This window comes from Oncorhynchus nerka, linkage group LG9b (genome assembly GCF_034236695.1).
Source record: "Oncorhynchus nerka isolate Pitt River linkage group LG9b, Oner_Uvic_2.0, whole genome shotgun sequence".
In the NCBI taxonomy this organism is placed as follows: Eukaryota; Metazoa; Chordata; class Actinopteri; order Salmoniformes; family Salmonidae; genus Oncorhynchus; species Oncorhynchus nerka.
In genome coordinates, this window is record NC_088424.1 from 45,926,865 (window position 1) to 45,943,062 (window position 16,198).

The 16,198-nt window shown below is 42.9% G+C and overlaps 1 protein-coding gene across 2 annotated transcripts in view; it reads right to left on the reverse strand.

Annotated features, from left to right (window-relative positions):
• Nucleotides 1–2,137: 2,137 nt before the first annotated feature.
• Nucleotides 2,138–16,198, reverse strand: part of LOC115114791 (cysteine/serine-rich nuclear protein 1-like) — a 43,981-nt gene continuing 29,920 nt past the window's right edge. For both annotated transcript variants that reach the window (XM_065013774.1, XM_029643295.2), the window contains exons 2-5: nt 14,295–14,513; nt 9,758–10,032; nt 5,122–5,454; nt 2,138–4,175 (exon numbers count right to left, since the gene is read on the reverse strand). In XM_065013774.1, coding sequence (XP_064869846.1) covers nt 3,072–4,175; nt 5,122–5,454; nt 9,758–10,032; nt 14,295–14,484 — 1,902 coding nt within the window. In that variant the 5' untranslated portion in view covers nt 14,485–14,513 and the 3' untranslated portion in view covers nt 2,138–3,071. The remainder of the gene's footprint in view (nt 4,176–5,121; nt 5,455–9,757; nt 10,033–14,294; nt 14,514–16,198) is intronic.

Genomic DNA, 16,198 nt, shown 5'->3' on the forward strand with positions numbered 1-16,198 from the left:
CACTTGTTGGTTTATCCCTCTGTACTGGTACAGATCTACTACTCACACCACTCCTCTCAGGATCCCTCCCTCTGTACTGGTACAGATCTACTACTCACACCACTCCTCTCAGGATCCCTCCCTCTGTACTGGTACAGATCTACTACTCACACCCCTCCTCTCAGGATCCCTCCCTCTGTACTGTTACAGATCTACTACTCACACCCCTCCTCTCAGGATCCCTCCCTCTGTACTGTTACAGATCTACTACTCACACCCCTCCTCTCAGGATCCCTCCCTCTGTACTGGTACAGATCTACTACTCACACCCCTCCTCTCAGGATCCCTCTCTCTGTACTGGTACAGATCTACTACTCACACCCCTCCTCTCAGGATCCCTCCCTCTGTACTGGTACAGATCTACTACTCACACCACTCCTCTCAGGACCCCTCCCTCTGTACTGGTACAGATCTACTACTCACACCACTCCTCTCAGGATCCCTCCCTCTGTACTGGTACAGATCTACTACTCCCACCACTCCTCTCAGGATCCCTCCCTCTGTACTGGTACAGATCTACTACTCACACCACTCCTCTCAGGATCCCTCCCTCTGTACTGGTACAGATCTACTACTCACACCACTCCTCTCAGGATCCCTCCCTCTGTACTGGTACAGATCTACTACTCACACCACTCCTCTCAGGATCCCTCCCTCTGTACTGGTACAGATCTACTACTCACACCACTCCTCTCAGGATCTCTGCCCCTTGATCCATCTTCCTCTACTTTCTTCACTGCCTCAACATATGACAACTTCTGCACTACTCTAATCCTGGGAACCTCAACCTGCATCTCTCGCATGGGACATTTCTGATCCCCAGCCCCAGGGGCACCCCTACAATTAATGCATACAGCTACTTTCCCCAATGCGACACATTCCTTTGTCTCATGCTCTTCTGCACACTTCTCACACCTAGGAAGCTCCCTCCTACACACTGCTGCCACATGCCCAAAAGCTTGACATCTATAACAACGTAATGTGTTTGGCACAAAAGCTCTTATAGGAAAACCTATATATCCTAACATCACTTTGTCGGGCAAAGACTCAACATCAAAACTCAAAGAACAGACAATGACTCTTCTGTTTCGCCACCCTGTCTGCGTCGCACCAAACGACGGGCATCACAAACACTGGGCCCTTCAGTTGGTCAACTTGAACATTTACTGCTACCCCAGTAATCACTCCTTTCAATGGCACCCTTTTCAGAGCAAAACAATTCACATATCTTGTCCCCGCTCGTTTAACACGGAGCGCATTCTCCCTCTGACCAGCAGAAACACAAACAATTATCACAAGACCACTTCTGGTTACCCTCACCGATTCCACAGCACCTAACTCTGTTTTCACCCACCCTGAAACCACAAATGGTCCACTTTTCCCCCCCCACAACGTCACTCCTACTGTCACAGACTCATCTTTATCCTGACGGTGCAAGCCTTGGCCCCGAGAACTTCATCACACCTACCACCGCCCGATACTTTGCCCTCATTCATTTCCATTTCTCTTCCTGTCTTCAACTCACTCTGTTTATACTTTCTACCGTTCTGTTCCAACAAATCATCTCCCTTTCTTCTGCCATTTTGAATCAACTCACGCTCACCCTCTTCCTCTCTCTCTTTCCTAGACCTCCCCTGCCTCTCTTATTCCCTCCTCTGTACTCCAAGTATACATCTCCTGATGATAATATTGCACTTCTCCTGACATACATCTTGTTCTTGCCCTGTCAAGGGACGCCATTTTAACCCGGCTGTCACAATCTCCGTACAATCAGCACGAACCCCTCGGGATGTTAGTGTCAACAATGTGTCCCACTTGTAAAGCAGCTGCTTCGTCTTGATGTTTCTTCTTTAACAATAGCTACCGCGACGCTTTCCATCTCATCAGTCACGTGACACCCATTAGTCAGAACCCTTTAGTGAATCTCTGTGGAGTACAGTAAATTAACAAAGTGAATTTAAGAAGTCATTTTTTTTCACGAATTACCTTATTATTTTAACTGCAATGATAATGTTTTTGAAGAATGTTTGGTTGGTCAGATTGTTGGGGTTTCTAGTTCTGTTATACACGCAGTAGCCTAATAAAGGATAGCTCTCTGTTTAACATTGTTCCAAAAGATGTATGTTTATTCATTGATAGAAGATTTGACTTTGCTTTAAAATACAAGATTCAGTAACACATTGTAAATGCTAATATATTTCCATAAAAATAACTTAAAAAGACAGACACGATGCAAAACGTTCTTAAATACACGGAGCACATACCAGATTCCATTGATATTTTTGCAAAGCAATGACTTTTCAGTTTGTCAAATAAGCCAAAACGAAGAAGAAGAAATAATAAGTGACCTACGGTGGAGGAGAGAGATGGATCTCCAATACATGAAACTATGGCGTTTTGACACAAATAAATAGCAATACATTTAGCTAAATCATTTAATGTAGGCCAATACACAGTAGTAGTACTACAGTTAATAATACACGACAAGATGTTGTCATTCTGAATATTGTGCCACAGTCTTGATCGAAACAAAACTTCACATGAATACAATTCATAAAATGTCATGAATGTCTCCATCTGTCTGTCTCATGGTGATGCCAGCAATACAATCCCTCAGCTAAAAACAAAATGTACATCAAGTAAATAAATCAATTAAGCCATTGTTCTTTTTTTTTTTTAAATGAATAATAATTTATAAATAACTGCTGGAAAGCGCATTTAAAAATAAAACAACATGAACATCAGGAAATATGAAACATACAAACTTGTAGTGATGACATGTTATGTCTTGTAGTGATGACATTTAGGGTTTTGTGATATTTGCTCATGTATAATATGAATAACCATAATGTGCCTCTTCTTCTTCAATAACATTGTATTTAATAAATCTGAATAAAATATCTCATACTGTACATTCAAATATCTTATTAAAATACAAACTGTAGACTGTACATATTAATGTTCTTCTAGGCTCATTTTAATGTCCATGAGCCAATCAGGTCCCACAGAACCCTGACAGTTCAGCCCATTGGTCACTGAATTACCTGCTCCAATAACTGATTGTCTGTGGATGAAGGAGTTTCTATTGGATCGGATAAGCCAATCAGAGACTCCAGGAGGCAGGTGCCAGCTGTCTCGTTGAACTGTGGGACATTTGCAGAACTCAACACCTGCAGATGAAGGAAGTTGTCAGGGTGCTTGTGGCCTTTGAATGAGTTGTGTAGAGGGGCTGAGCTATAGTCTGTAGGGAAGTTGTCAAAGAGCTCCAAATCCGAGTCAGAGGAGAGACTGAGGTCCATGTAGCTGCTGGATGAGTAGTCTATGGAAGGAGAGGGTGTGTTGGGGTAGTCCTGGAGGGGACTGTGGGTGAACAGGGCAGTCGCTTGGTTGGCATTGTCGTCTTGATACTCGGCCATGAAAGAACCGCCGCTGTAGCTGTTGTCTGTGTGTCTGTGTGTCTTCTCTGTGTACCTTTGTGTATTGTCTGTGTGTGGACTGGGTGCGTTGGACAGGCCGAGGGCGGCTGTGGTGTCTTTACAGAGACCGTACGACGTGTCGAAGCCGGTGACACACTGGGGAAGGTGTGGCGACGGTTGTCTCCCTGGCTTTGTGCCACTTTCACTGCCCATGGAGCAGTCCTCATTGTCAGAGTCGCAGAAGCTGAGGACACAAGCCACACCTCCATCGTCCACATCCAAGAGAGGCTGGTGCTCTCGAGGGCTTCCTCCCACGTCGGAGTCCTCGCTCTGGGCAGAGACGCCGGACGAGTCGGTCATGTCACTACAGCAACTATTCTCAACCTCACACAGTTCAGAGCTGAAGTGGAAGGTAGGGGTGGTGGGGATGGAGAGAGGGAGGCCCTCTTCTTCCAGGGTGAACCCGAAGGGGCATCTCCCCTCCTGGGCACTGTCCTGCTGATGCTGTCCCTGGTCCTGGAGCTCCTGGAGATCGTCTTGGTTCTCCTCTGGGTCTCTCCTCTGGGTTAGTATCTCATCCTGCAGTCTCCTCTCCAGCTCCAGCCTCATGACAGTGTGTATGTAGTGGGTCTGGACCCGTCTGGAGTTGAACTCCACGCGACCGTTAGTATTCCCACAGCCATCCTTTGTGCAGCCGCAAGGGAAGTTGGAGCGATCCATCTGTTGCAGGGAGAGATCACATTCATCTTAGCTCATTATATGACTGAAATCATAGCTCATTATATGACTGAAATCATAGCTCCTTATATGACTGAAATCATAGCTCCTTATATGACTGAAATCATAGCTCATTATATGACTGAAATCATAGCTCCTTATATGACTGAAATCATAGCTCCTTATATGACTGAAATCATAGCTCAATACATGACTGAAATCATAGCTCATTATATGACTGAAATCATAGCTCAATACATGACTGAAATCATAGCTCATTATATGACTGAAATCATAGCTCATTATATGACTGAAATCATAGCTCCTTATATGACTGAAATCATAGCTCCTTATATGACTGAAATCATAGCTCATTATATGACTGAAATCATAGCTCATTACATGACTGAAATCATAGCTCAATATATGACTGAAATCATAGCTCAATACATGACTGAAATCATAGCTCCTTATATGACTGAAATCATAGCTCATTATATGACTGAAATCATAGCTCCTTATATGACTGAAATCATAGCTCATTATATGACTGAAATCATAGCTCATTACATGACTGAAATCATAGCTCATTATATGACTGAAATCATAGCTCATTATATGACTGAAATCATAGCTCCTTATATGACTGAAATCATAGCTCCTTATATGACTGAAATCATAGCTCCTTATATGACTGAAATCATAGCTCAATATATGACTGAAATCATAGCTCATTATATGACTGAAATCATAGCTCATTATATGACTGAAATCATAGCTCCTTATATGACTGAAATCATAGCTCCTTATATGACTGAAATCTTAGCTCATTATATGACTAAAGTTTGCATTTGATCTAGTTGTGGGAGAGAATTCTCATTCTTTGCCAAATGGCTTTTGTTCATCAGACGCCCAGGGATCAAACCCCTCACATCTGCATGGCTCTCACCTGGCACTTGATCCCGTTCAGACTACAGGCACAGGTTTCAGGTTCACAGAATCCCTGGCAGTCACATCCACAGTCCTCTCGGGATTTCCTCAGAGCATGGAGCTCTCTCTTCTCCTCCCGGTCGATGTGCCTCGCCCCCGCCGCCCGGAGTAGGGCCTGTCTCTGGCGGGAAGCGTAGGGGTACAGGAGCCCCCCGTCACCCCCATCCTCCTCCCCATCCTCAAGGTCAGCCGCAGGGAGGTGGGCCTCGATGTCTTCGTCAGGCACCAGGTCGATCTGATCGATGGTGAGGCGATCTAACTCCTCCTGGTCCGTAATGCCACTGGCTGTCAGCTGGAGAGAAGAGAGTTACTTCAAATAAAATATTTACACATTGTCCTTTACTTTTATTTTGAAATGCTTTTAGAGTATTTTCAAGGGAGTCAATGAAGACAAGATACAACCCATCTGGGTCGTTCCATGTCATTACAGTAACCCATCTGGGTCGTTCCATGTTATTACAGTAACCCATCTGGGTCGTTCCATGTCATTACAGTTACCCATCTGGGTCGTTCCCATGTTATTACAGTAACCCATCTGGGTCGTTCCATGTTATTACAGTAACCCATCTGGGTCGTTTCCATGTTATTACAGTAACCCATCTGGGTCGTTTCCATGTTATTACAGTAACCCATCTGGGTCGTTTCCATGTTATTACAGTAACCCATCTGGGTCGTTCCATGTCATTACAGTAACCCATCTGGGTCGTTCCATGTCATTACAGTAACCCATCTGGGTCGTTCCATGTTATTACAGTAACCCATCTGGGTCGTTCCATGTCATTACAGTAACCCATCTGGGTCGTTCCATGTCATTACAGTAACCCATCTGGGTCGTTCCATGTTATTACAGTAACCCATCTGGGTATGTCATTACAGTTACCCATCTGGGTCGTTCCATGTCATTACAGTAACCCATCTGGGTCGTTCCATGTCATTACAGTAACCCATCTGGGTCGTTCCATGTTATTACAGTAACCCATCTGGGTCGTTCCATGTCATTACAGTAACCCATCTGGGTCGTTCCATGTTATTACAGTAACCCATCTGGGTCGTTCCATGTCATTACAGTAACCCATCTGGGTCGTTCCATGTCATTACAGTAACCCATCTGGGTCGTTCCATGTTATTACAGTAACCCATCTGGGTCGTTCCATGTCATTACAGTTACCCATCTGGGTCGTTCCATGTCATTACAGTAACCCATCTGGGTCGTTCCATGTCATTACAGTAACCCATCTGGGTCGTTCCATGTTATTACAGTAACCCATCTGGGTCGTTCCATGTCATTACAGTAACCCATCTGGGTCGTTCCATGTCATTACAGTTACCCATCTGGGTCGTTCCCATGTTATTACAGTAACCCATCTGGGTCGTTCCATGTTATTACAGTAACCCATCTGGGTCGTTTCCATGTTATTACAGTAACCCATCTGGGTTATGTTATTACAGTAACCCATCTGGGTCGTTTCCATGTTATTACAGTAACCCATCTGGGTCGTGTCATTACAGTAACCCATCTGGGTCGTTTCCATGTCATTACAGTAACCCATCTGGGTCGTTCCATGTTATTACAGTAACCCATCTGGGTCGTTCCATGTCATTACAGTAACCCATCTGGGTCGTTCCATGTCATTACAGTAACCCATCTGGGTGGATTTCCATGTTCCATGTTCCATTATTACAGTAACCCATCTGGGTCGTTCCATGTCATTACAGTAACCCATCTGGGTCGTTCCATGTCATTACAGTAACCCATCTGGGTCGTTCATGTCATTACAGTAACCCATCTGGGTCGGTTACCCATCTGGGTCGTTCCATGTCATTACAGTTACCCATCTGGGTCGTTCCATGTCATTACAGTAACCCATCTGGGTCGTTCCATGTTATTACAGTAACCCATCTGGGTCGTTCCATGTTATTACAGTAACCCATCTGGGTCGTTCCACGTTCCATTAGCATCCAGGCAACATTATTATGTTGAAATATAATTTGATTGCACCCAAATTGCCCATAGGATTCATTTTTCTAAACACGGACCCCACACACCCAACCACCCACAGACCCCACACCCAACCACCCACAGACCCCCACACCCAACCACCCACAGACCCCCACACACCAACCACCCACAGACCCCCACACCCAACCACCCACAGACCCCTCACCCAACCACCCACAGACCCTCCACACACAACCACCCACAGACCCCCACACCCCAACCACCCACATACCCCCCACACCCAACCACCCACAGACCTCCCACACCCCAACCACCCACAGACCCCCCACACACCAACCACCCACAGACCCCCCCACACACCAACCACCCACAGACCCCCCACACACCAACCACCCACAGACCCCCCACACACCAACCACCCACAGACCCCCCATACCCAAACTACTTCAACAACGAGTATACAGCAGAGGAGGCTGCTGAGGGGAGGACGGCTCATCCATAATGACTGGAATGGAGCCAGTGGAATGGGAACCTGGAAACCATGGAAACCATGTGTTTGATGTATTTGATCCGATTCCACTGACTCTGCTCCAACTATTACCACGATGCCTGTGGTATATAGTATCAGTTCTCTATGACTGACCAGCTGCTATGACTGACCAGTAGTATAGGGCTGCTATGTCTATCCAGTAGTATAGGGCTGCTATGACTGACCAGTAGTATGGAGCTGCTATGACTGACCAGTAGTATGGGGCTGCTATGACTGACCAGTAGTATGGGGCTGCTATGACTGACCAGTAGTATGGGGCTGCTATGACTGACCAGTAGTATGGAGCTGCTATGACTGACCAGTAGTATGGGGCTGCTATGACTGACCAGTAGTATGGGGCTGCTATGACTGACCAGTAGTATGGGGCTGCTATGACTGACCAGTAGTATGGAGCTGCTATGACTGACCAGTAGTATGGGGCTGCTATGACTGACCAGTAGTATGGAGCTGCTATGACTGACCAGTAGTATGGAGCTGCTATGACTGACCAGTAGTATGGAGCTGCTATGACTGACCAGTAGTATGGGGCTGCTATGACTGACCAGTAGTATGGAGCTGCTATGACTGACCAGTAGTATGGAGCAACTCTATTGTTTCTTCACCCTATGCATTCTCAGTGAATCTGGTGACCACCCCCCCCATAATCAGAAAGGAGTCATTGAAGTTGTTTGGATTTTGTCCCATCCTATGTCCTGTTCTGACCACTAGATGGTGCTGTTCTTCCTCCATTTTAATGTTAAAGGCATAGTTAATTTGAATTACAAAATTACATTTTGTACCGGTGCCCCCTGTATATTGTCTCCACATTGACTCTGTACCGGTACCCCCTGTATATTGTCTCCACATTGACTCTGTCCCGGTACCCCCTGTATATAGCCTCCACATTGACTCTGTACCGGTACCCCCTGTATATAGCCTCCACATTGACTCTGTACCGTATATTGTCTCCACACCCCATTGACTGTATATTGTCTCCACATTGACTCTGTACCGGTACCCCTGTATATATCCTCCACATTGACTCTGTACCGGTACACCCTGTATATAGCCTCCACATTGACTCTGTACCGGTACCCCCTGTATATATCCTCCACATTGACTCTGTACCGGTACCCCCTGTATATATCCTCCACATTGACTCTGTACCGGTACCCCCTGCATATAGCCTCCACATTGACTCTGTACCGGTACCCCCTGTATATATCCTCCACATTGACTCTGTACCGGTACACCCTGTATATAGCCTCCACATTGACTCTGTACCGGTACCCCCTGTATATATCCTCCACATTGACTCTGTACCGGTACCCCCTGTATATAGCCTCCACATTGACTCTGTACTAGAACCCCCTGTATATAGCCTCCACATTGACTCTGTACCGGTACCCCCTGTAAATAGCCTCCACATTGACTCTGTACCAGTACCCCCTGTATATAGCCTCCACATTGACTCTGTTCCCCTGTATATAGCCTCCACATTGACTCTGTACCAGTACCCCCTGTATATAGCCTCCACATTGACTCTGTACCAGTACCCCCTGTATATAGCCTCCACATTGACTCTGTACCAGTACCCCCTGTATATAGCCTCCACATTGACTCTGTACCAGTACCCCCTGTATATAGCCTCCACATTGACTCTGTACCGGTACACCCTGTATATAGTCTCGTTACTGTTATTTTATTGTCGCTCTTTAACTATATATTTTTTCTTTTCATTTTTTTATTTTATTTATTGTTTACTTCAGTTTATTTAGTAAATACTTTCTTAACACTTATTTTTTCTTAACTGCATTGTTGGTTAAAGGCTTGTTAGCCAGCATTTCACTCTAAAACATACACCTGTTGTAATCGGCGCATGTGACAAATAACATTTGATTTGATTATTTGATTTTGATTTGATTTTAATTTAAGCAAATGGGATGCAAGAAACTATACCAGAATGGTCCGTTTGCACTCGACTGGGACAAACACAGGACAGCATGCTTTTTATTTCAGGGGTAGGCTTAATCTGGTTCAAGGGAAACCGCCCAGGCAATGAGGTCTACAGTGCTCACTAGTCGATTAGAAGTCTAGAATACTTACTCTCTGTCTGAGTGTCTCCAGCCTCTCTTCCCTCAGTCTATCTCTGAGTCTCTCCCTGCGCCTCCTTCGTCTCTCCTGGGTGTGCTCTGCCAGTGTGTACCTCCGGAGGGCGCTGTGCTTCCTCACCATGCCCAGGGTGGCACCGCCGCGTCTCGGAACGCTGGTGAAACCCTGGCAACGCTGGAACAGGAACACCGTCACCTGGTTGAAGACAACGCTGTTGCTATGGCCGCTGTTGTCATGGGAACGTTTTGGGCTCTTCAGGATGGAGCGGACTGTTGGTGGTGGAGGAGGAGGAGGAGGCGGAGGGGGAGGAGGAAGGGGAGGAGGAGGAGGAGGGGAAACAGGGTTTAGAGTCACGACAAGAAGTTGGTGTATTCTATGCCTTTGTCAATGTCAGCTTGTTAGAGCTACTGCATATCAGTTCTGAATGTAGCGTTTTGATGTCTCTCTTGTCGTGATGTGTGTTTTGTCCTATATTTATATATTTTTTAAATTGTTTTATTGTATTTTTATTCCCAGCCCCCGTCCCCGCAGGAGGCCTTTTGCCTTAAGCCGTCATTGTAAATATGAATTTGTACTTAACTGACTTTACTAGTTAAATAAAATTTTAAAAAATTAAAAATAAGTATGCTGAAAGTGCTGATCCTGCAGTTCTGTCAGCCGCCACTGGGTGGCAGACTACACTACCTCACTTACTGTCAATGGTTACAAGTTACAACCCAGTGTTAACAACTTTGTCAACTGGGTCACCAGAGTTGAACATAGGGGAGTTTATCTGCTAGAAACAAAACACCAAGGAGTATTTATAATAATGCAAACGAAGCCAAATGAGAGAGAATGAAGAGAGAGAAAGACAATGTCTCCCTCAACACAGAGACAGAAAGAGACCCTGCTTATAATTATAGTAAGACCCTCTAACCTCTCTGCAGTTTGGTGAGAAGTAGCCACCCTACTACTAAGAGACTGTTAAATACCCATCAGGTCACTGATGACCCATCAGGTCGCTGTTTACATTTGACAGTTTGGCCTCATGATAACGAGTCGTTTGACCTTCACATGCTGGAGTGGAGAAGGAACTCAAAAGTGAGGAGGTTGGTAAACAACAGCTCAGCAAGCTACGTAGTAACCTATTCCATGTCCCAAATAGCACCCTATTACCTATAGGGGCCCTGATCAAAAGAAGTGCACTACATAGGAAAGAGCGTGCCATTTGGGATTCAGCTTAGTTCCGCTGCTGTTATTTTGGCTAAAGACATTCCATACTGGGACACAGTGTGTTTGCAGTAGTGTGGGGGAGAAATGGTAGTTTCATGATTGATTAACTATTTATGACCTATTTCACGTCTATTCTGTAATGAATCTAACTCTCAATGTGGTTTGGAGAAAAAAATTATTACCACATGAAATAGAAATCGTTTTTTTTTTTTTTTTGGCCATGAAATCAAAATAACAACCACAATCTAATAGACTATGTTGAGCCTGAGGGAAGTGTGTCTATGTGCTGTCCATTGAAAACAGTACAAAACAGAGTCATTGGAGTTTGTAGTGATCTTTGAATGAAATAACATGAACCTATTTGCAGCTTAGGCATGATAACTGTAATTCACATCGTATTGCTTAGTCAAATGATTCAGTCAAACGCAAGGGGCAAAGCCCAGTACCTCAAAGAGAAGTCTATTCTCTGCTATCAGCAGGTTGTAACTTAGCTGCTGTAGTGTGATAATGGGACACTCCTTCAATACACTCCCTAGCAAGTGACTCTGATAACAATAGTGTAGCTTTGCATTTATTTGAAAGATAAGACATATTCATTGCAAGTTTATTGACCAATGACCATAAAAATGATATACATTAACATATACTGTATATAGACATACTGTATAAAACATACTGCATAACTATACATTCAGGGGGTTTCCTCGTGAGATCTACTGGTCAAAATATTGCTTTAAGATTGTAATAACATGGATCGTCAACAGATGTGTTAAATGTAGATACATCATTCTGAGATGTGTTCATGTAGCTACATCATTCTGAGATGTGTTCATGTAGCTACATCATTCTGAGATGTGTTAAATGTAGCTACATCATTCTGAGATGTGTTAAATGTAGCTACATCATTCTGAGATGTGGTCATGTAGCTACATCATTCTGAGATGTGTTCATGTAGCTACATCATTCTGAGATGTGCTCATGTAGCTACATCATTCTGAGATGTGTTAAATGTAGCTACATCATTCTGAGATGTGTTAAATGTAGCTACATCATTCTGAGATGTGTTCATGTAGCTACATCATTCTGAGAACTGTTCATGTAGCTACATCATTCTGAGATGTGTTCATGTAGCTACATCATTCTGAGATGTGTTAAATGTAGCTACATCATTCTGAGATGTGCTCATGTAGCTACATCATTCTGAGATGTGCTCATGTAGCTACATCATTCTGAGATGTGTTCATGTAGCTACATCATTCTGAGATGTGGTCATGTAGCTACATCATTCTGAGATGTGCTCATGTAGCTACATCATTCGGAGATGTGTTCATGTAGCTACATCATTCTGAGATGTGTTCATGTAGCTACATCATTCTGAGATGTGTTAAATGTAGCTACATCATTCTGAGATGTGTTCATGTAGCTACATCATTCTGAGAACTGTTCATGTAGCTACATCATTCTGAGATGTGTTCATGTAGCTACATCATTCTGAGAACTGTTCATGTAGCTACATCATTCTGAGATGTGTTCATGTAGCTACATCATTCTGAGATGTGTTCATGTAGCTACATCATTCTGAGATGTGTTAAATGTAGCTACATCATTCTGAGATGTGTTAAATGTAGCTACATCATTCTGAGAACTGTTCATGTAGCTACATCATTCTGAGATGTGCTCATGTAGCTACATCATTCTGAGATGTGTTCATGTAGCTACATCATTCTGAGATGTGTTCATGTAGCTACATCATTCTGAGATGTGTTCTGAGCTACATCATTCTGAGATGTGTTAAATTCATTCTGAGATGTAGCTACATCATTCTGAGATGTGTTCATGTAATCATTCTGAGATGTGTTAAATGTATCATTCTGAGATATACATCATTCTGAGATGTGTTCATGTAGCTACATCATTCTGAGATGTGTTCAAATGTAGCTACATCATTCTGAGATGTGTTCATGTAGCTACATCATTCTGAGATGTGTTCATGTAGCTACATCATTCTGAGATGTGTTCATGTAAATTCTGTTCATCATTCTGAGATGTGTTAAATGTAGCTACATCATTCTGAGATGTGTTATGTGTTCATGTAGCTACATCATTCTGAGATGTGTTCATGTAGCTACATCATTCTGAGATGTGTTAAATGTAGCTACATCATTCTGAGATGTAGCTACATCATTCTGAGATGTGTTCATGTAGCTACATCATTCTGAGATGTGTTCATGTAGCTACATCATTCTGAGATGTGTTCATGTAGCTACATCATTCTGAGCTACATCATTCTGAGATGTGTTAAATGTAGCTACATCATTCTGAGATGTGTTAAATGTAGCTACATCATTCTGAGATGTGTTCATGTAGCTACATCATTCTGAGATGTGTAGCTACATCATTCTGTGTGTTCAGCTACATCATTCTGAGATGTGTTAAATGTAGCTACATCATTCTGAGATGTGCTCATGTAGCTACATCATTCTGAGATGTGTTCATGTAGCTACATCATTCTGAGATGTGTTCATGTAGCTACATCATTCTGATTCTGAGATCATTCTGAGATGTGCTCATGTATCATTCGCATGTAGCTACATCATTCTGAGATGTGTTCATGTAGCTACATCATTCTGAGATGTGTTAAATGTAGCTACATCATTCTGAGATGTGTTCATGATGAGACTGTTCATGTAGCTACATCATTCTGAGATGTGTTCATGTAGCTACTTCTGAGATGTTCATGTAGTTCATTCTGAGATGTGTTCATGTAGCTACATCATTCTGAGATGTGTTCATGTAGCTACATCATTCTGAGATGTGTTAAATGTAGCTACATCATTCTGAGATGTGTTAAATGTAGCTACATCATTCTGAGAACTGTTCATGTAGCTACATCATTCTGAGATGTGCTCATGTAGCTACATCATTCTGAGATGTGTTCATGTAGCTACATCATTCTGAGATGTGTTCATGTAGCTACATCATTCTGAGATGTGTTCATGTAGCTACATCATTCTGAGATGTGTTAAATGTAGCTACATCATTCTGAGATGTGTTCATGTAGCTACATCATTCTGAGATGTGTTAAATGTAGCTACATCATTCTGAGATGTGTTAAATGTAGCTACATCATTCTGAGATGTGTTCATGTAGCTACATCATTCTGAGATGTGTTCATGTAGCTACATCATTCTGAGATGTGGTCATGTAGCTACATCATTCTGAGATGTGTTCATGTAGCTACATCATTCTGAGATGTGTTAAATGTAGCTACATCATTCTGAGATGTGTTCATGTAGCTACATCATTCTTATTGACTTACTGGGTAGATGGGAGGTAGGTGAGGCAGAGTTGAAGTCTTGGTTGTCACTGTTGCGGCTCTCCTCATCCGACTCCCATTCCGAGGAGGCGGAGGAGGAGGGGGAGGAGGAGGAGGCGGAGGAAGATGGGGAGGAGTAGCAAGGGTCCTCCTCTTCTACCTCGGAATACTTCCTCTTCAGGACCCCACTCATGGCTTCTCTAGGGCGGTTAGACGATCTGCCTGGATACAAAACAGTAAAAAAAAAGATGGTGAATATACATTAACAATACACATGAATTCTGCGATGGTGATGAATGAATACTCACTAACTGTAGTACATGGATGTGTAATAGTGGGGCGGCAGGGTAGCCTAGTGGTTAGATCCTTGGACTAGTTGCAAGTTCAAATCCCCGACCTGAAAAGGTACAAAATCTGCCGTTCTGCCCCGGAACAGGCAGTTAACCCACTGTTCCTAGGCCGTCATTGAAAATAAGATTTGGTTCTTAACTGACTTGCCTAGTAAAATAAAGGTAAAAATGTTCACTAAAAATAGTGACGCAATAGCTTTTCTAAGGCACCGTATTTTGCTGACTATATATCTCGTGAAAACTGAGGTATAACAATTACAACTGTAAGTTAACTTTTTTTGTAATTTTTAGTGCACAATTTATTTTATCGTGATTAATTGTATTGCCTGAAAACATCTCAAATAACTTTTCTAGCTAAAAACAACAACAACGTGATGTCAAAACAAGTTGACATTGAGGTAAAAAAAAAGAAAAGAAAAGAAAGTTGTACTTTATCAATGTATCTGATTTTGCTAAATCAAGACACTAATATCCTTGTAATACTTTTTATATATAAAATCTTAAATTACAGCTCAATTTGAGCAAATTCTGAATTTGTGATTAATCACAGAAAGTCCTGCTATTAAGTCGATTACATTTGAGAAAAAAAATATTTTCACAGCCCCCAATATATCCATGAGTCATACACAATGCCGTGCCCACTCACTCGGTGAATCAGTAGTCTACCGTAATAACTGAACGTGTGTAACAGTGATTCACAAGCTTTTTTTTTGGCACACTGACTTTATTTATAATGCATTTTCTGACTACTATATAGTTAATATCAGTCTGGTGAAAACAAGAGTTTAGCAATACCCATGGTTGAGTCATGCAAAGTTGCAAAGTGCGGTATTTACTCAGTAACATACACACTGCTCAATTTCACCCACAACATTTACATGTCAAACAGGCATCAAAAGACATATGCAAAACAAAAACTAAAAAACATCACTGGGACTTTCCTTTCCAATAACATTTCAACAAACCGCCAACAATCAATTAGATCTATCTCTCGTTGTCAATGGGCAAAAAAACACAGCAGAGTAATCTGATACTGCTTTTGTTGTTCACTGTGACACACAGCACCGGTTAGGAGCGTTGTTTTCCAACCTCATTCCTTGACTGAGGTACCTGTACCGGTTTGACAGGTTTTAAAAGGAGGACATCTGCTTATTTAAACTAATGAAAGCCGCCCCTACAGATGATCCAACAATCACTGATAACTTACATAGCCAAGATATTGATAACCTGTGTCATAAACATGCTCAATAACTATTGCAATCCATTTTTTTTGTTTTTTGTTGCTTTAGTGAAAGACAAGGGAAACTGCAGGCTAGGCTAAAAATGTCAATAGCTCTTTCTCTATTTCCTTCTTGTCATTAACATTCCAATGATTCCAGGGACGTTTATCAGGAAGAAAACGTGGAAACAGGGAGGGCTGGGAAACTGGGAGGGAGGGAGTCCAGGAAGGAATATTTCTGAGGGAAAATTATGTCTAGAGCAGGCTATTTTGGCCCCAGTGAAACAGGGAGGTACAGTGGAAACCAAGCCCACACAGAACAAACAACATACAGGTCT